Source organism: Acomys russatus, chromosome 7 (genome assembly GCF_903995435.1).
Source record: "Acomys russatus chromosome 7, mAcoRus1.1, whole genome shotgun sequence".
NCBI lineage: Eukaryota > Metazoa > Chordata > Mammalia > Rodentia > Muridae > Acomys > Acomys russatus.
In genome coordinates this window covers 39555044-39575192 of record NC_067143.1, presented here as the reverse complement: position 1 = coordinate 39575192, position 20149 = coordinate 39555044, and the positions used below count along the sequence as shown (strand labels likewise).

At 38.3% G+C, this 20149-nt stretch overlaps 1 protein-coding gene across 1 annotated transcript in view; it reads left to right on the top strand.

Moving 5' to 3' along the window:
* Nucleotides 1-3989: 3989 nt before the first annotated feature.
* Nucleotides 3990-20149, top strand: part of LOC127191945 (vomeronasal type-2 receptor 116-like) — a 44494-nt gene continuing 28334 nt past the window's right edge. The window contains exon 1 of the mRNA XM_051149313.1: nt 3990-4195. Coding sequence (XP_051005270.1) covers nt 3990-4195 — 206 coding nt within the window. The remainder of the gene's footprint in view (nt 4196-20149) is intronic.

Sequence of the window (20149 nt, the reverse complement as noted above, 5' to 3'; positions counted from 1 at the left end):
ATAGAATGGACCACAGTCAAGGGAGAAGTGTGCTGAGCTTAACTCTAATGACCTACATATACTATGAGGTCCTCATGGGGTCAAGACTTTCCATATTTACTCACGGCATAATGTTTCCCTTTTCTAATCTCTAGATTTCCTTTCTCTATATGTTTTCCTTGAAGTATTTTATTTTTTTAATTTTATTTTATTAGTGGTTATCCCCTCCCTTGTATCCCCCCATTCCTCCCTCCCTCCAATTTCCCCTTACTCCCCTCCCCTATGACTGTGACTGAGGGGGACTTCCTCCCCCTGTATATGCTCATAGGGTATCAAGACTCTTCTTGGTAGCCTGCTATCCTTCCTCTGAGTGCCAGCACGGTGTTCGCAGGCCCATGACATACCTGAGGAGCAGCTGCTTGTAGGTCTGTTCTTTCCATGTCTAACCTGCGTTAGTATTTAGGGCCCCGATATTAATCTTGTGCAGTTCTGAACAGCATGCCTTGGACGATAATGGTGATTCCATTAGCTGTTTGACATGGTCAAATTGTTCACATAATTCATGCTATAAGTTATTCAGCTATAAAGCAGAAAGATATTGACTTCAGATGCTTGTTGCAAATATTGAATAAATAAATGCCAGTAAGGAGGAAGAACAGTAAATCCTTGAAGTATTTTAAAGGAAATATATTGGTGCACATGTGTGCACCATGCATGAGCACTTAATGTGTACATGGATGCACACACACACACACACACACACACACAAAGAAAATATATGTAATAAAAAGTATACATATTTCCATATAATTGGTGTTTTATTACACCAAAATTATGATACATTCAAATATATGTAACAAAATACTTTAAATTTTACCTCTTAACTTCATTTATGTGTATTCTAGGAGGTTTATGAATGTTGACATGATTCATATACCTGTAACTATTGCTTACCATGTAAATCCCTTAACTGAAAATTAGTTTTTAATATTTCTCAGAACAGAACTTCAATATGCTGTACACATATTCTGAAAACCCCTTCTGTAGTGACAGGCAACCTGCTGTTTTGAGTGTATTTCCAGCACAACAATTAAGTAAATACTTTATTAAAAATTCAGTGAATTAACTAATTCTCCCATAGTTACATAGTTTGAAAATATGTTAATATAAGAACATAAATTTTAAATATCATAAAAAAAATTTAAAGATTAAATAATATTGCACATTGAAATAACACTGTCTCCAACTGCAGATTTCAACCATTACTCTATAAACAAGGCATGTAATACTTTCACTTGGAAACTAGTTTGGAATACTAAGTATCAATGTAGCACTAACTTAATCTGAAATTTTACTCATGTAGTTCAGTGCATATAGTTTTATCATTCTTGAGACATGATAGCTGCACATTGTTCCTTATACAGGGTTATGAAAACTTTGAGACAAGATGTAGATTCTCAGGGATGCTGCTTGAATGGTAAACATTTTCTTTTCCTTTGATAGTAGACGATGCTTCCACTCAGCAGCTTGTATTTTCAGGTGTACTCTAGTTCTCGGGTGCATTTTCTGAATGAACGCTTTCATTATAGCAAAAATAAAGACTTGAGCCTGTGTCTCAAGGATCAAAATGTAGTGCTCAGTAATTTCTATATATCTGTATACGTAAATCTGATTTTCTTCAGAACTTGACATTTGCTCTGAGTTTTCTAAATGTTTCTCTAATGTTATCTTTCCATTATGGATTATGTATTATTGTTGTATTCAGGAATAAATATTTTCAAGAAAAGGTCTGTAACTATGTGTTAAATAAGGAGATATTTATACTGATTTGGTACTGCAAAGAAAGCCAACAAAAAGTAATTAGATGCATTAATTTCAGAAGATACATTCTTTAACTGAGGATGATGTAACTCGCGGTGCTACGGTTTAACAAGTTGCCTGGCCCAATGTGACACCAACCCCATTGGAGAGAGCCAACCCTTGACATTATTAAGGATACTTTACTATGCTTGCAGATGGGAACCCTGCATAGCTGTTCTCTGAAAAGCTCCATCCAGCAGTGGATCAGAACAGATGATGAGACTCACAGACAATCATTGAGTAGAGTACAGTGAGTCTTGTGGAAGAGTGGAGGAAGGATAAAAGAACCAAGTAGAGACTGGAGGTCCACAAGAAGACCAACAGAAAAATAAAAAAGAAAAAGAAAAGAAAAGAAAAGAAGACCAACAGGGACCACTAACCAGGGCCCATAGGGGCTTACAGAGACCAAAGCACCAACCAAGAACCTTGCATGAACTGCACATAGGCCCCCTACACAGATGTAGCTTGAGGGGTAGCTCAAGTTTTCATTGGGGTCCCCTAGTAAGGGGAGCAATGGCTATCTCTGACATGGATTATGTTGTCTCCTTCTTGATCACTGCCTTTTGGCAGGGTTGGCAGGGCTGCCTTACCAGCCCAAATGGGAAAAGATGAACATAGTCCTGTTGTGACCTGATGCACTGTGTTGGGTTGGTGAGTGGGAGGGTCCCTTTTCTAAGGAGTATGGGCAGGGCAACAGATGGAAGAGGGGGGAGGAGGAGTGTGTCTATGATTAGGATGTAAAGTGAATAAATAAATAAATAAATAAATAAATAAATAAATAAATAAATAAATTTAAAAGTATTTTCTGTAAGGTATTTGCTTTCTTCCTTCCATGTGATGGCCTCTGAATTGTTCAATAAAATAAAAAAGGAAACCTATTGTTAGAGATATAGAAAAACCAGGAATATAGAGAGAAAGACAGTAAGAGAGACAGGCGGACAAAGTGACTTATAAAACAGCATTCAATCAGGAAGAGACTCATATTCATACAGCAGATAGACAGAAGTCTAGTATTGGTTGAATTTTGGTTAAATACACTATAGGTTAAGTGTGTTTAGTTTGTTTTCCTTAATGCTACCATTTATATAATCAGTAACTCTGAGTTTATCATTTGGGTATTCAAACTTTTTTGTGCCAAAAGATTTGGTGTTCTGGGGTTCATCATCTATAAGAACAAATAATTTTTGTATTAATCTAGATTTCTGAGCAGCATCATATTAATATAATAAATAAAATATACTCACTTAAGTCATATCAATTCATTATCTTCTTGGCAATATATTCTGTAAGGGTACAGTTACATACAACTTTTTTCTGGTAAGTTGTAATATGTAGAACTTATCCATAAGTTATAGAATGTAAACATTAGAGTACAGGAATTCAATCATTTAGATATATAAATGGTTGATTACAAAATACTCATCTCTAGGATCTCAGATCCTTGTCTGGTGTTACAATTCTAATATGCAGTTTAGCGTTTTTCTTGGTATACAGGTACTGTAGAGCAGTTCTGGATTCAGAATGATTGACTTTCTAGCACAGGGATCTCCATGGGATTCTATTCAATAGGAGGCACTCAGAAATGTGTGAGTCAAACAATGAATGTTATCTCAATTTGGACTTCAAATATGTCATGATACTTTTTCCTATCATGAGTGCTACTGTCCATGTTACCTGTATATCTGTAATAAGCTCTATATAGGAATAACTGCTTCTCACATTGCCACCTCATAACTCTTGAGAAAGTCTGGTTCAATTCAAGTCAACTATTTCAAATGGGATTTCTTTGGAAAACTAGGCTTTCTTGAAAAACTTCTAAAGAGGAATTATGTCAGGAGCCTTCATGTCCACTGGAAAGTGGAATCATAAGGGATATGGAGAGGAACAATAGTCATAAACAACAGTACTACCCCGTATTTGTCACATGGACATAGACACTCAGATGCAGAGCCTCAGGACAAAGAGTACTTAGAAATTCTCTAGAGGAGAGCAGTGGCCTGGAAAGAAAATTACTGAAAGAAGTATACGCCTTCATTAGTAGTAAATACAGTAATAAAAAGAGACACTGGGGTATGCTCACGCACAATTGATACAAGGGTTTCTCCCTGACTTTTCATGCTGCATCTTGCTTAGGCTCCTATATTAGTGCCATGAAAAATATAAACTCCTTCACCTTTGTCATCTTTGTCCTGAATGTTTCCTTTATTTTCTGCAGTTTGACTGAGCCCAAGTGCTTCTGGAGAATGAAAGACAGAAACAACCGTGAGGGAGATAAAGAGGTTGATTGTTTCTTTTCCATTTATGCAAAACATGGTTATGTGCAGAATGACCATTTCAGTGGGAATATAGATAAGAAGTAAGTGCATCTTCCATTTACATATTATGTTTGATCATGAAATATAAAGGATTTTAGCAATGCTGAGTTGTAGACCAGGACTCTCTTTAGTTTTTGTCTGTTGCTTTCCCTCCTCTAGGACACTGTCAGTTTCTTCATGTTTTACTGCTTGTTATTTTCCTAATCCTGGTTGTTTAGGGGCTAGTCTGTTTTTTGAGTTACACTTTCCAGGTAGAATCTTAATGAGTGACCCACACTGTTTCCCATGCTTCTATAGAGATTCCCTGAATATGAAGACTCACTTCATCATGTCAGGTGATGTCTCTCAGAAAAAAAAAAGTACCAAACACTGATTTTGCTTTATTTCATAAATGCTAGTATAAAATGGTATTTATTGATTTACTACTTTTCTTCCATCAATGTGGATGTCTAATTTCTTTTTCCTTATCTTTTTTCTTTTTTGGTTCTGTGAGACAGGGTTTCGCTGTGTAGCTTTGGCTATCCTGGATTCGCTTTGTAGACCAGGCTGGCCTCGAACTCACACATTGGTCTTTGGTATATCTCCCTTGAATTTTAATTACATACATTGAAAATATATTCAAGTTTTGTGCAAATAACCTATTTGTTATAATTTTGTAATTAGTGTGATCTGAGAATCCTGCAACTGATATCAAGGATGGATAAATTGATCTGTTAGTTATGAGGATTTTATGACTTCATTTCCTTTACATATTTTCTCATATATATGGCCACATTTTGTTATATTAAATATTTCATGATATTTTTCAAAATTCTAAGTTAGAAAATTATGAAGCTTCTACATATTCCAGTAGAAAATTTATTCATTTGTTAAAAGAGATGGTGGCCCTGCAAGCAATGACTTCCTATTTACATATTCATGTGCTAGAATTAAAGGTGTTGCATGTGGTAACACCAGTTAAGAGAAAATTTATAAGATGACATAGTTGGTCGGGTCTCACCAGATGGGTGGTCATTTATTGTCCTCAAATTATCACATCTTATTTTTCTAAATATCTTTCACCCATTATAATCTTTTTAAATGTTTATTGAAAATAAAATTTTCCTCTCATATAATGCAGCCCAACCACAGTTTGCCTGTCATCACTCACACCAGATTTTGCCATTCCTCTGACCACATCCTCCAGATCAATTTCTTCTCTACTTCATCTTGAGAAAAGAAAAAGCCTCCTAGAAATAACAGACAGACAAACAAAAACCAGATACAATAACAAGGAAAAAGCCTTCATATGAAGGATGGACAAGGCAATCCATTAGGAGAAAAATAGGTCCAAGCACAGGCAAAATAATAAGCCTTTTTATTTTGCTGTTCCCACTGTTAGGTGCCACACAAACACACCAAGCTAACCACTAGAACATATATGCAGAGGACCTACTGCAGAAGCTTGAAGGCCCCATGCTTGTTGCTTCAGCAACTGTGAACTATATCACACCTTGTTCAATTCAGGGGGCCTTGTTCTGGTAGTGTTCTCTATATCTGTTGGCTCTTCCAATTTCCCTGCCTCATATTCTGCAGAATTCCATGATCAGAGAGGAAGGATTTGATGATGACCTACGATTTAGACTCTCTCAGCATAAAGTATGTCTGTGTGTATATGAACCAGCTCCCATCTGCTGCCATAGAAGTCTTTCTGGTGTCAACTGGACAACTCACCAATCAATTAGTATAGAATAATATTATTAGGAATCATTATATTGATTTTTTTGCCAGTAGTGTTTGGTCCAACTCTAAGTCTCTGAGCTATCCAGTCTCCACTTCCTGCACACCCAGGCATTGCCTACTTTCTGTGGTGGGGTGTGGAGGCTCAAGTTAATACAAATATTGATTGGCTATTCCCATAAGTTCTGTGCCACCGTTGCCTCAGATAATCTGGCATAAAGGAAAGATTACAGGTGTAATGTTTTTGTGGCTGGACTAATGTCCATTTTTTCTTCTTCTGAAGCCTCCATTGTACCTTCTCATTCTAAGCAGACTAGAAAGTAGGTGTAAAGGCTCCATGCAGGAAACGTTTTTATCTTTCCATGTTCTGCACATATGAGAATATTGCCCTGAGCAATGGGGAGACATTCCCAGCATCTTAGCAACAGCCTGAGTTGTATATGAATCTTCCCAGGAACTCTTCACCCAATAACTCAAGTAAATGCAACCCAATGACAAAACTGGAGTCCTTGTTTGTCTACAAAAGGTGGTCACTCATATTTCATATCTTCCCTTATAAAGAGACCTCACTGAGTGTCACTTTTATAGGTTTTTAGAAGTTTCCACTGTACTAGGTTTCCAAAACAACCCAAATGCACCTTTGCTCCATCTGTCGCTCCCTGAATTCTTTTCTTCCATCCCTTCACCCTGATCCAGTTATTCCCACTCCCATCTCACAAATGAGTCCACACAACTGATAAAATTTATTCTATTTCCCTTGCCAGTGTGGTCTAGGCATTTCCATTAAAATTGACCCTCTTACCTAATGTCTCTGGGTCTTAGCATTGTAGCTCTTTTATCATTCAACTAATAGTTAATATTCACTTACATGTAAATATATGCCATGATTCTCTTTCTAGACCTAGGTTACTACACTGAGATTGATTATTTCTACTATATCCATTTACCTGCAAATTTCATGGCATCATTTTTAAAGATTGTGTAAATGTAGCACATTTTTTTCATTCGTTCTCATCAGTAGAAGTACATCTACTTGATTTCCAGTTTCTGTTTTTTATTGATAATATTCTTATTACATTTCAATTGTTATTCCATCCCTGGTATCCTCCCATTCCTCCCTCCCTCTCCCTTTCACACTATTCCCATCCCCTACGACTGTGACTGAGGGGGACCTCCTCCCCTGTATACACTCCTAGGGTATCAAGTCTTTTCTTGGTAGCCTGCTATCCTTCCTCTGAGTGCCACCAGGCCTACCCATCAAGGGGACATGGACAAATATGGGGCACCAGAGTTCGTGTGAAAGTCAGTCCCCACTTTCCATTTAACTGTGGAGAATGCCCTGTCCATTGGCTGGACCTGGGAAGGGGTTTGATGCTTACTGCATGTATTGTCCATGGTTGATGCCATAGTTTGAGCAGAACCCCTGGACCCAGATCTGCCTGTCATAGTGTTCTTCTAATAGGTTTCTAGAACCCTCTGGATCCTTCTATTTCCCCAACTTCCCATATTGCTCTCACCTAGACTTGCAATAAGATGTCCTCACCTCTATCCCACTTTCCTGGTAAGTGAAGACTTTCATGGGACGTGCCCCTTGGGCTAGGGTCCAGATATAAGTGAGTATATACCATTTGGCTTTTTCTGCTTCTGTGTTAACTCACTCATTATGATCGTTTCTAGGTCAATCCATTTGTCCACAAATTTCGGATTTCCTTGTTTTTAATAGCTGAGTAGTATTCCATAGTGTAAACATACCACAGTTTCTTTACCCATTCTTCTACTGAGGGACACTCAGGCTGTTTCCATGTTCTAGCTATTATGAATAAGTCACTATGAACATGGTTGAGCATATGTCCTTGTTGTGTGCTGGAGTTTCTACTGAGTATATTCTTAAGAGTGGACAATACAGGAGGTAAACTTTAAACCCCTTCCCAGATCTAGCCAATGGTCAGAATATTCTCCACAGTTGAGTGGAGAGTGTGATACGACTTTCTCACGTACTCTGGTGCCTCACATTTGACCATGTTTCCTGGAGGGGGAGACCTGGTGGCACTCAGAGGAAGGACAGCAAGTAGCCAAGAAGAGACTTGATACCCTATGAGAATATACAGGGGGACGTAATCCCCCTCAGGAACAGTCATAGGGGAGGGGAATAATGGGAAAATGGGGGGGGGGGAGGAATGGGAGGATACAAGGGATGGGATAAACATTGAGATGTAACAAGAATAAATTAATAAAAAAAATAAATTTTAAAAAAAAGTAAAAAAAAAAAAAAAAAAAGAGTGGAATAGCTGGGTCTTGAGGTAGCCTTATTCCCATTTTTCTGAGATAGCTCCAGATATATTTCCAAAGTAGTTGTAGTAGTTTTCATTCCTACCAGCAATGAGAGAGTGTTCTTCTCTCTCCACATCCTCACCAGCATGTGGTGTCACTTGAATTTTTGATCTTAGCCATTCTGATGGGTATAAGATGGAATCTCAGAGTCATTTTGATTTGCATTTCCCTGATGACTAAAGACATTGAGCATTTCTTTAGGTGTTTCTCATCCATTCGATATTCCTCTGTTGAGAATCTCTGTTTAGTTCTGAGACCCATTTCTTCATTGGGTTATTTGGTTTGGTAGTGTTTAATTTCTTGAGTTCTTTATATATTTTGGACATTCGACTTTTGTCAGATGTAGGATTGGTGAAGATCTTTTCCCAGTCTGTAGGCTGTCACATTGTTCTGTTGACAGTGCCTCCTGCCTCAGCCTCATGAGATCCTATCTATTAATTGTTGACCTTAACTCCTTGGCTGTTGGTGTTCTGTTCAGAAAGTTGTCTCCTGTGCTAATGTGTTCCAGGCTCTTCCCCAATTTTTCTTCTAACCAATTTAGTGTCTCTGATTTTATGTTGAGGTCTTTAATCCACTTGGACTTGAATTTTGTGCATAGTAGCAAATATGGATCCAATTGCCTTTTTCTACATGTAGACATCCAGTTAGACAGCAGCATTTGTTGAATATGCCATCTATTTTCCATTAAATAGATTTTGCTTCTTCGTCAAAAATCAAGTGACCATATGTGTGTGAATTCGTTTTTGAGTCTTTGATTTGATTCCATTGATCCACCAGCCTTTGCTATACCAGTACCATGCAGTTTTAATTACTGTTGCTCTATAGTACAGCTTGACATCGGGTATGGAAATTCCTCTGGAGGATCTTTTATTGTATAGAATTGTTTTTGCCATTGTGGGTGTTTTGTTTTTTCATATGAAGTTGAGAATTGATCTTTCGGTGTCTTTAAAATACTGTGTAGGTATTTTGATAGGGAGTTCATTGAATCTGTAAATTGCTTTTGGTAACATGGCCATTTTTACTATGTTAATTCTCCTGATCCATGAACAAGGAAGATCCTTCCACCTTCTAATGTCATCTTCAATCTCTTCTTCAAACAAGTCCTTTACTTGCTTGGTTAGAGTTACTCCTAGATATTTTTTATTGCTTGTGGCTATCGTGAATGGTGTAGTTTTCCTAATTTCTTTCTCTGCATGATTGGCATTTGTATATAGGAAGGCTACTGACTAGCCTTCCTATATACAGATTTCCAGTTTCTTATTATGCAGTCAAACATCATAAATGTAGTAGAGCAAGTATTATTTTGGTAAGATAGAGGCTCCTTTCATCATATGCCCAAAAGTGTTGCAGATGAGTTTTGTAATAGTTTAATTTGCAAGTTTCTATAGAACAACCATATTTATTTACATTCTGGCTATACAAGTTTACACTACCAACCGCCATGGAGGAATGTTGCCCTTCTTCCACATCTTCAAGAACATAAGCTGTCACTTGTATTATTGGGTTTAACCACTCTGCTAGGTGTAAAATGAAATCTAGAAGTTGTTCTGATTTACATTGTCCTGATGGCTTAGGATATTGAGTATTTCATTAAGCATTTCTCAGCAACTTAAAATTCCTCTTCAGAGAATTCTGTTTAGATGGTTACCCAAATGTTAGTTGGAATATTTGGTCTTTTTTAATTAATTTATTCATATTACATCTCGATTGTTAGCCCTTCCCCTGTTTCCTCCCATTCTTCCCTCCCTCCCATTTCTCCCCTTCTTCCCTCCCCTATGTCTGTGACTGAGGGAGACCTCCTCCCCCTATATATGCCCTCAGAATATCAAGTCTCTTCTTGGTAACTAGCTATCCTTCCTCTGAGTGCCACCAGGTCTCCCCATCTGGGGGACATGGTCAGAAACGGGGCACCAGAGTTTGTGTGAGAGTCAGATCTCACTCTCCACTCAATGGTGGAGAATATCATGTTCGTCAGCCAGGCCTTGGTAGGGGTTTGAAGCTTACTGCCCATATTCTCCTTGGCTGGTGCCTTAGTTTGAGGAGGAACCCAGGATCCAGATCTGCCTGTCATAAAGTTCTTCTTGTAGGTTTCCAGGACCTACTATTTCCTCTTTCTTCCATGCTACTCTTGCCTAAAGTCTCAATTGGATATCCTCTCCTCTGACCCACTTTCTTGGTAAGTAAAGATTTTCATGGTACGTATCCCTTGGACTAGTGTTTTGATATAAGTGAGTATATAGAATATTTGGTCTTTTTTAAACAACACATTTCTTGGGTCTTTTATATGTATTTTAGACAGTAGATGTCTGTCAGATGTACAATTGCTAAAAGTCTTTCCCATTCTGTAAGCTGACTTTTTGTCTGATTAACAGTGTACTTTGACTTTTAACCTCTACAGTTTCATGATGTTCTATTTACTAATTGTTGATTTTAGTTCCCACACTATTGGAGTTCTGATCATAAATTTGTTTCTTGTGACAATTTATCAGGACTCTTCACCATTTTTTTCAATCAAGTTTTTTTGTTTTGGTTTGGTTTTAGTTTTTTATTATTTTTACATATGCATTCATATAAATACACAATAGATTACCTATAGCAAGAAGAACCATAACACAATCAGGAATTGTATAAATATTGCATTCTTAGTGTTTTGGTTATTTGTACTTGACAGCCTTGAAAAAGACATCTTTCCTATCTTGGTGAGTCTAAATTTCTGAATGTAAATCAATCTCCATCACACCTTGCCATTATCAACTTAGAACACCTATCTTAACCAAAAAACACTAAGATTCTTTGTAAAACTAGGCTACCTGGTCTTCAACTCCCTCAGAGACTTGAGAAGGAGTAAACCTGTTTATCTGAGTATGCCAGGAGTGCAGGTTAGTAACTTTCCAAATGAAAAGATGACATAGACAGTTTTATACTTGAATAGTCACCCAAAAGTCTCTATAATGTTGGAGCATCATCTTCAGCCTTCTGGCCCAATATATCTGACAGACTTATTTGTGAGGCAGGAACTATTGAGGACTTGTTTACTCTATCTTGGCCAACTTTGGCTGTGGACTCTGCCTGCACCCAAGCTTGCCCTTTTTAAAGGTAGAATTCTGTATGTGGTAGAAATGAGGTCCTTTTGCCCAGTGGCTTGTTTGCCACATTGGAAGCCATCTCCATAAGGAGATTATTTGATGCTCATCATCCTCTTTGAGGTAGGCTGGGTATTGCCAGTAGTTAAACTGCATCATTGTCAATGAATCTTTAAATTAATAAAATATTTTAAATGCCATATTCTGCATTTCTCTGGGGTTTTTGAAGATTTTATCTTTCTTTAGAGTCATATCTATCTGCTGCACCTAACATATATATTCTTGTGATAAAAATAGACTAGCAATTGACATGACAATGATTTAATCTACTAATATTTAACTTGTATAACTTATTTCTCCTCCAGCTTGCTATAACACTTTCAAAGCATTGGAAGTATACCTTGAATTATAATGGAGTTATGTGTGTATATGTGTATTAAAAACATCTTTGAGTAACAACTGAGGCATTAAGTTGAGTAGTATATTCCCTAATCGACTTTTTTTTCTTTATTGGATAAAACTTTAATTAGCCTTAAACACCCCCTGCCCCATGCCTTTCTCCACTTCCTTGTAAAATACATTTTTTCCTTTTTTATTATTAATTTACTCAAATTACATCTCAATTGTTAGCCCATCCCTTGTATCCTCCCATTCCTCCCTCCTTCCCACTCCCCCCTCTATTCCCCTCCCCTATGTCTGTGACTGAGGGGGACCTCCTCCCCCTGTATATGCTCATAGGGTATTGAGTCTCTTTTTGATGACCTATTATCCTTCCTCTGAGTGTCACCAGGCATCCCCATCCAAGGGACATGGTCAAATATGGGGCACCAGGGTTTGTGTGAAAGTCAGATCTCCTTCTCCACTTAACGGTGGAGAATATCCTGTCCATTGGCTAGTCTGGGTAGGGGTTTGAAGTTTACAGTCTATATTTTCCATGGCTGGTGCTATAGTTTGAGGAGGACCCCAGGGCCCAGACCCGCCTGTAGTTTTCCAGGATCCTTCAATTTCCTCATTCTCCCAGGCTACTCATACCTAAAGTCTCAATAGGATGACCTCCCATCTGACCCACTTTCCTGGTAGGTAAAGTTTTTCATGGGGACGTACCCCTTGGACTAGTGTCTCAATATATGTAAGTATATACCATTTAACTCTTTTTGATTCTGGGTGAACTCACTCAGTATGATAATTTCTAGTTCAATCCATTTGTCCACAAATTTCAGGAATTTCTTGTTTTTAATAGCTGAGTAGTATTCCATAGTGTAAATGTACCACAGTTTCTTTATCCATTCTTCTACTGAGGGACACATAGGCTGTTTCCATGTTCTGGCTATTATGAATAAGGCAGCTATGAACATGATTGAGCATATGTCCCTGTTGTGTGGTACTGCATCTTCTGGGTATATTCCAAGGAGTGGAATAGCTAGGTCTTGAGGAAGCGCTATTCCCATTTTTCTGAGAAAGCACCAGATAGATTTTCAAAGTGGTTGTACTAGTTTGCATTCCCACCAGCAGTGAAGGAGTGTTCCTCTTTTTCCCCAGCCTTGCCAGCATGTGGTGTCAGTTGAGTTATTGATCTTAGCCATTCTGATGGGTGTAAGATGGAATCTCAGTGTCATTTTGATTTGCATTTCTCTGATGACTAATGAGGTTGAGCATTTCTTTACGTGTTTTTCAGCCATTTGATATTCCTCTGTTGAGAAGTCTCTGCTTAGTTCTGAGCCCCATTTTTCTATTTGGTTATTTGATTTGGTGGTGTTTAATTTCTTGAGTTCTTTATATATTTTGGATATTAGACCTTTGTCAGATGAAGGGTTGGTGAAGAACTTTTCCCAGTCTGTAGGCTGTCGCTTTGTTCTCTTGACAGTGTCACCTGCCTTACAGAAGCTTCTCAGCCTAATCTACTTTTTGTTCTCTCATCCCTGTATATTTCTGTATTCCTCCTTCTTTTTTTTCAACCCCTTTTTCCAAACAAGATGGCAATGGCCAGTACGCTGTGAAGAATGAATCCTATCAGGTCTGATTCAATATCAATGTCTGGTTCTTTTGGTCTGAAAGCATATAATTTCTCATAAGCATTATACAGTCCTAAAATTATAAGTGTATGAAATGTGCGTGATGCACAGAACAATAAAGGATGGATTTCTGCTCTTTGTATGAGCAGGAAAAAAAGACATCTGTAAATCTTCATTGATGCCATATGAAGAACGGCATCTACTAATAATTGGTAAGAATTCTGTAGCCAACAAGAAGCATTGCCTATGCCTAGAAATTCACATTTCAGCCAGACTCAGAGCTAGTTCCATATGTTGGGATTAGCAATAACCTGCTTGTTCTGCAGTTTAAATTCTTCACATCCTTATTGTAGCCTCCTTCCTCATTTCCTTCTGAAACCCTTCCTTCCCTCATCCCCTCTCCCTCCATCCCTTAGTACTCAGACAAGGGAGCCTTCTTCCCCTAATATGTGACCAGAGCCTATCAAGTCTCATTTGTATTAGCTGTAACCTCTTCCTCTATACCCTGGCAAGTCAATCTTGCCAGGGAGAAGTAATCTAAGTTCAGTGGCCAGAGTGCATGTGAAGTAGTCCCTACTCTCCAGACATGGGATCCACAATGAGACTGTGCTACTACATCCAAGCTGTGGGTCTAGGTTCACATCATACATGGTGCTTGGTTGATGTTTCTGACTCTGTTTTGTAGTGTAGTTCTCCTGTATTACGTGGCTAATGTCTGATTATAAGTGATATATACCATGTGTATCTTTCTGTGTCTGGGTTATCTCCCTCAGGAGGATCTTTTTCTGTTCCATCCATTTGCCTGCAAATATCAAGATTGCCTTGTTTTTAACAGATGAACAGTATTCCATTGTGTAGATGTTCCACAGTTTCTTTATCCACTCTTCAGTTGAAGGACATCTAGGTTGTTTCTAGAATCTGGCTATTACAAACAAAGCTGCTATGAACATTGTTTAGCAAATGTCCTTGTCGTATGGTAAAGCATTGCTTGAGTATATTCCCAAGAGTGGTATGGCTGAGTCCTGAAGTAAAGTTATTCCCAATTTCCTGAGGAAGGACAAGATTGATTTCTAAAGTGGTTGTACAAGTTTGCAATCCCACTGGCAATGGAGAAGTGTTCTCCATTCTCTGCATCCTCATCAGCATGTGTTGTCACCTGAGTTTTTTATTCTACCCATTCAGATAGGTGTAAGATGGAATCTCAGGTCGTTTTGAATTGCATTTCCCTGATAACTAGGGATGTTGAGCATTTCTTTAAGTGTCTTTCAGCCATTCACTATTCCTCTATAGAGAATTCTCTGTTCAGTTCTGTACCCCATTTTTAATTGTATTATGTGTTTAGTGGTGTTTAATTTCTTCATTTCTTTATACATTTTAGATATATATTGGATATATTTTGGATTTGTCGATATCAGGTTGGTGAAGATCTTTTACCAGTCTGTAGGCTGTCATTTGGCTATGTTGACAGCGTCCTTCATCTTCCAGAAGCTTTTCAGTTTCATAAGCTCTCATTTATTGATGGTTGATCTTAGGACATGACCTGTTGGTGTTCTGTTTAGAAAGTTGTCTCCTGTGCCAATGAGCTCAAGGATCTTCCCAACTTTTTCTTCTAACACATTTAGTGTGACAGATTTATGTTGTGGTCTTTAATCCATTTGGACTTCAGTTTTATGCAGGGTGATAGATATGGATCTATTTCCATTTTTCAACATGTAGCCATCCAGTTAGACCAGCACCGTTTCTTGAAGATGCTATCATTTTTCCATTGTATGGATTTGGCTTCTTTGTCAAAAATCAAGTGTCCATCAGTATGTGGGTTTATTTCTGGGTCTTTGATTCAATTCCATTGATCAACCAGCCTATCTCTCTGCCAGAACCATGCTGTTTTTATTACTGTTTCTCCTATAGTATAGCTTGGGATCTGGAATACAGTTTCCTCCAGAAGATTTTTTATTATACAGAATCATTTTAGCTGTTCTGAGTTTTTTGTTTTTGCATATGAAGTTGAGAATTGATCTTTCAAGGATGATAAAGAAATGTGTGGGTATTTTGATGGGATTTGCATTGAATCTGTTGATTTCTTTTGGTAAGAAGCCATTTTTACTATATTGATTCTCCTGATCAATGAGCACGGGAGATCTTTCCATCGTCTGAAATCTTGTTCAAATTCTTTTTCTGAGAATTGACATTTTTTTCTTACAAATCTTTCATTTTCTTTGTTAGAGTTACACCAAGATACTTCATATGATTTGTGACTATTGTGAAGGGTGTTGTTTCCCTAACTTCTTTCTCAGAGTGTTCATCGCTTGTATACAGTAGGGCTACTTATTTTTTGAGTTGATTTTGTATCCAGAGACTTTGCTGAAGGTGTTTATAAGCTATAGAAGTTTCTTGATAGGATTTTTGGGGGTCACTTATGTAAATAGTCATATCATCTGCAAACAGTGATAGTCTGACTTCGTTTTTTATTTGTATCCCCTTGATATCCTTTAGTTATCTTATTGCTATAGCTAGGACTTCAAGCACTATATTGAAGAGATATGGAGAGAGTGGACAGCCTTGTCTGGTCCCGTATTTCAGTATAATTGATTTAAGTTTCTCTCCACTTAGTTTGATGTTGGCTATAGACTTGCTGTATATTGTCTTTATTATGTTTAGGTATGTGCTTTGTATCCATGCACTCTCTAAGACTTTTAACATGAATGGGTGTTGGATTTTGTCCAATGATTTTTAGACAACTAAGGAGGTGATCATGTGGGTTTTTTTCTTTCAGCTTGTTGATATGATGAATTACATTGTTGGATTTCCATATATTGAACCACCCCTGCATGCCTGAATAAAGCCTACTTGGTCATGGTGAATGATAGTTTTGATGTGTTCTTGAATTCAGTTTGTGAGTATTTTATTGAGTATTTTTGCATCAATGTTCATCAGAGAAATTGGTCTAAAATTCTCTTTCTTTATTGAGTCTTTCTGTGGTTTAGGTAGAAGGTGACTGTGGCCTCATAGAATAGGTTTGGTAATCTTCCTTCTGTTTCTATTTTATGGAATAGTTTGAAGAGAATGGGTGTTAGCTCTTCCCTGAAGTTTCGGTAGAATTCTTCTTTGAATCCATCTGGTCCTGGGCATTTGCTGGGGCGGGGGCGGGAATTTTGATGACTGCCTTTATTTCTTCAGGTGTTGTAGGACTATTCAATTTGTTTACCTGATCCTGATTCAATTTTGGTAGTTAGTAGCTATCAAGAAAATTGTCCATTTCATTTAGGTTTTTTAATTTTGTGGCATATAGGCTTTTGAAGTAAGTCCTGATGATTCTTAGGATTTCCTCATTGTCTGTCATTATGTCTCCCTTTCCATGTTTGATTTTGGTGATTTGAATCCTCTCCCTCCTCTGCCTTTTAGTTAGTTTGGCTAAAGGTTTGCCAATCTTGTTGATTTTCTCAAAGAATCAGTTCTTAGTTTCATTGATTTTTTGAAATGTTTCCAATTTATTGGTTTCAGCACTGAGTTTGATGATTTCCAGCCCTCTACTACTCTTGGGTATGTTCGGTTCCTTTTTTCTAGAACTTTCGGGTGTGCTGTTAAGTTGCTAGTATGGGATATCTCCAGGTTCTTTATAAAGGAACTTAGTGCTATGAGCTTTCCTCTTAGCACTGCTTTCATTGTGTCCCATAGGTTTGGGTATATTGTGCCTTCTGTTTAATTGAATTCTAGAAGTTTTTAATTTCTCTTTTTGTTTCATCTTTTAGCCAGATTTTATTGGGTAAGGAGTTTTTCAGTTTCCATGGGTTTGTAGTCTTTCGGTTGTTTGTTTGGTTGTTGAGTTCCATCTTTAATCCATGGTGGTGTGATAAGATGCAAGAGATTACTTCGATTTTCTTTTATCTGTTGAGGTTTGCTTTGTGGCCAAGTATGTGGTGAACTCTGGAGCAGGTTCTGTGGGGTGTTGCAAAGAGGGGTAATGTTTTGTGTTTGGGTGAAATGTTCTGTAGGTATCAGTTAGGTCCATTTGTTTCAAGATGTCTATTAATTTCCTTGTTTCTCCATTTAGTTACTGTCTTGATGATGTGTCTATTGATGAGAGTAGGGTGCTGAAGTCTCCCACTCTATATGTATGGAGTTTGATATGTGGCTTAAGTTAGTAATGTTTCTTTTATAAATGTGTGTGCTCCTGTATCTGGTACATAGATATTCAGAATTGAGAAATCATCTTGGGGAGATAGGGGGTTGACTTTCCCCATCTCTTTTGGTTAGTTTTGCTTGAAAGTCTATTTTGTCAGATACTAGAATGGCTACTCCAGCTTGTTTCTTAGGTCCGTTTTCTTGGAATACAGTTTTCCAACTCTTTACTCTGAGGTAATATTTATCTTTATTGCTGAGATGTGTTTCCAGAATGGAGAAAATGATGGATCCTATTTTTTTTTTTTTTTAGCCATTCTGTCAGCCTGTGTCTTTTTACTGGGGAGTCATTGATGTTAAGAAATATTAGTGACTAGTGTCTTTTAGTTCCTTTTGTTTTGATGTTGGTGGTAATAGTGTGTGTATGTGTTTCTGTGTTATGGATTTGTGGATGTGGATTTATTTATATCCTTGTTTTCCTGGCTGTACATAGCCTTCTTAAGTTGGAGTTTCCCTTCTAGTATCTTTTGTAGGCCTGGATTTGTGGTTAGGTACTGATTATATTTGGTTTTGTCATGGAATATCTTGTTTTCACCATCTACAGTGATTGAAAGTTTTGCTGGGTATAGTAGTCTGGGTTGTCATCTGTGGTCTCTTAATGTTTGCATGACTTCCATCCAGCCCCTTCTAGCTTTCACAGTGTCTGTTGAGAAGAGTGTAATTCTGATGGGTTTATCTTAATATGTGACTTGACCTTTTTCTCTTGCAGCTTTTAATATTTTTTCCTTGGTCTGTGCATTTAATGTTTTGATTATTATGTGGTGGAAGGATTTTCTTTTCTGATAGAATCTATTTGGAGTTCTGTAGGTTTACTGTATGCTATGGGCATTTCTTTCTTTAGGTTGGGGAAGTTTTCTTCTATGATTTTGTTGAAAATGTTTTCTGGGCCTGGGAGCTTGGAGTAGTCTTGTTCTATTCTTATTATTCTTAGATTTGGCCTTTTTATAGTGTCTCTGATTTCTTGGGTGTTTTGTGTCTGGAACATTTTAGTTTTACCATTTTATTTGACTGATGTATCGATAACTTCAATCATATCTTCCACACTTGAGATTCTCTCTTCTTTTCTTGTATTTTGTTGGTGTGGCTTGCGTCCATAGTTCCTTTTCTCTTCCCTATGTTTTCCACTTCTAAGACTGCCTCATCTTGTGCTTTCTTTGTTGCTTCTAATTCCCTCTTTAAGTCTTGAATGGTCTTGTTCATTTCTTTCTTTTTTTTTATTGAATTTTCCTGTAATTCTTTATAGAATTTATTCAATTCCTTCATCTCTTTGATCTCTTTGGATGTATTTTCCTGTAGTTCTTTATAGGATTTATTCAATTCCTTCACCTGATTGCTGTATTTTCCTGTGTTCCTTTGAGTTCTTTATTTTCCTCTTTCACAGCTTCTATCATTTTTATCACCTCAGATTTAAAGTCTTCTTTTTGTGTTTCATGGGTATTCATATCTCCAGGGCTTCCTGTGTTAGGATCACTGGTTTCCTGTATTGCTATATGGCTTTTAGTTTTGCTAGTCTTCTTGCATTGTCCTCTAGTCATCTGGTTGTCTCTGATATTAGCAGTCCTAGGGGTTCCTCCAATGAGGTCACTATCTGTGTCCCAGGTTGGCCAGGCAGATTGGGAGCAAATAAAGAGAACTCCAAGCCAAAGGTTGTTTGCTAGGGCTCCCCAGAGGCCTCCTCAGGTCGTTGGACAGTGAGTTTTAACTCTGCACCCAGCTCACATCAGATGGGTTCCCTGGCTGTATTCCAGTTGGGTCTGGCAGGGGAGGATTGAGCTGATATATTTCTAAGCCCAAAGATTCCCAGGAACCCTACTGTCCTTCTTGAGATGTCAGGACTCTATAGGTTGTGTTACAGATAGTTCTCTGTGCCCCTTTTGGGTAAGGTCAAGAGAGAGAGATTAGAGCTCCAAGCTTCTCAGCAAACAGGAGAAATGTGGGGTGTGGCCTGCCTAAGTCTCTGACCTATGACCTAGTTGAATCTGGACAATTAGGTGGGTGGGGTGAGATCAGGGCCACAAGCTGCTAGCAGTATTGCAGTTAATAAGTAATGTGGCCCAAGCTGGTGTCTGCTCAGTGGGCTTGCCTTGTGTCATAGATGTATTTGAGTGGTTTGAGTCAGGCAGGTGTGCATATACAGACCGAGGCCTGAAGTTGCTCATAGGATGGCAGCTAATGCAGACTGCAGCTGGAGCCTGACTTCAGCACCACAGTCACAAGGTATGTTCCCAGCTAGGAGGTATTTGAGGATGTTGTAAGAGATGGAGTCTCCAAGCTGCTCATAATTCCCACAGGTCCTCTTGGGATAGGAGGGGTATATTTATCTGCTCCGTGTCCCAGCCAGTCTAGGCCGGCAAGCGGCTGGGGGTCTGAGATAGCTCAGGGCTCAAAGGTTCTTGGGAGCCCCGCACTCTTTTCTTGGGAGGCAGCTAATGTGGATTGTGTCTTGTGCTTGGACTAAGCTCTGCTGGTTTGCTCCCTATCTCAGATCCAGAAAGTAGTGGACAGAGGCTAGAGGGGGCAGTAAGAGCCAGGAGCTGCAAGTATATCCCACAGTTTTTCTGTCTGGGATCCCACAAGCAGTGGCGGGCAGTGAGGGCCCAAAGCTTCAGGGATGTGCCACAGTCCTTCCCAAGATGGCAGTTAATGAGGGCTGTCCCCAGGGATTTTTTCC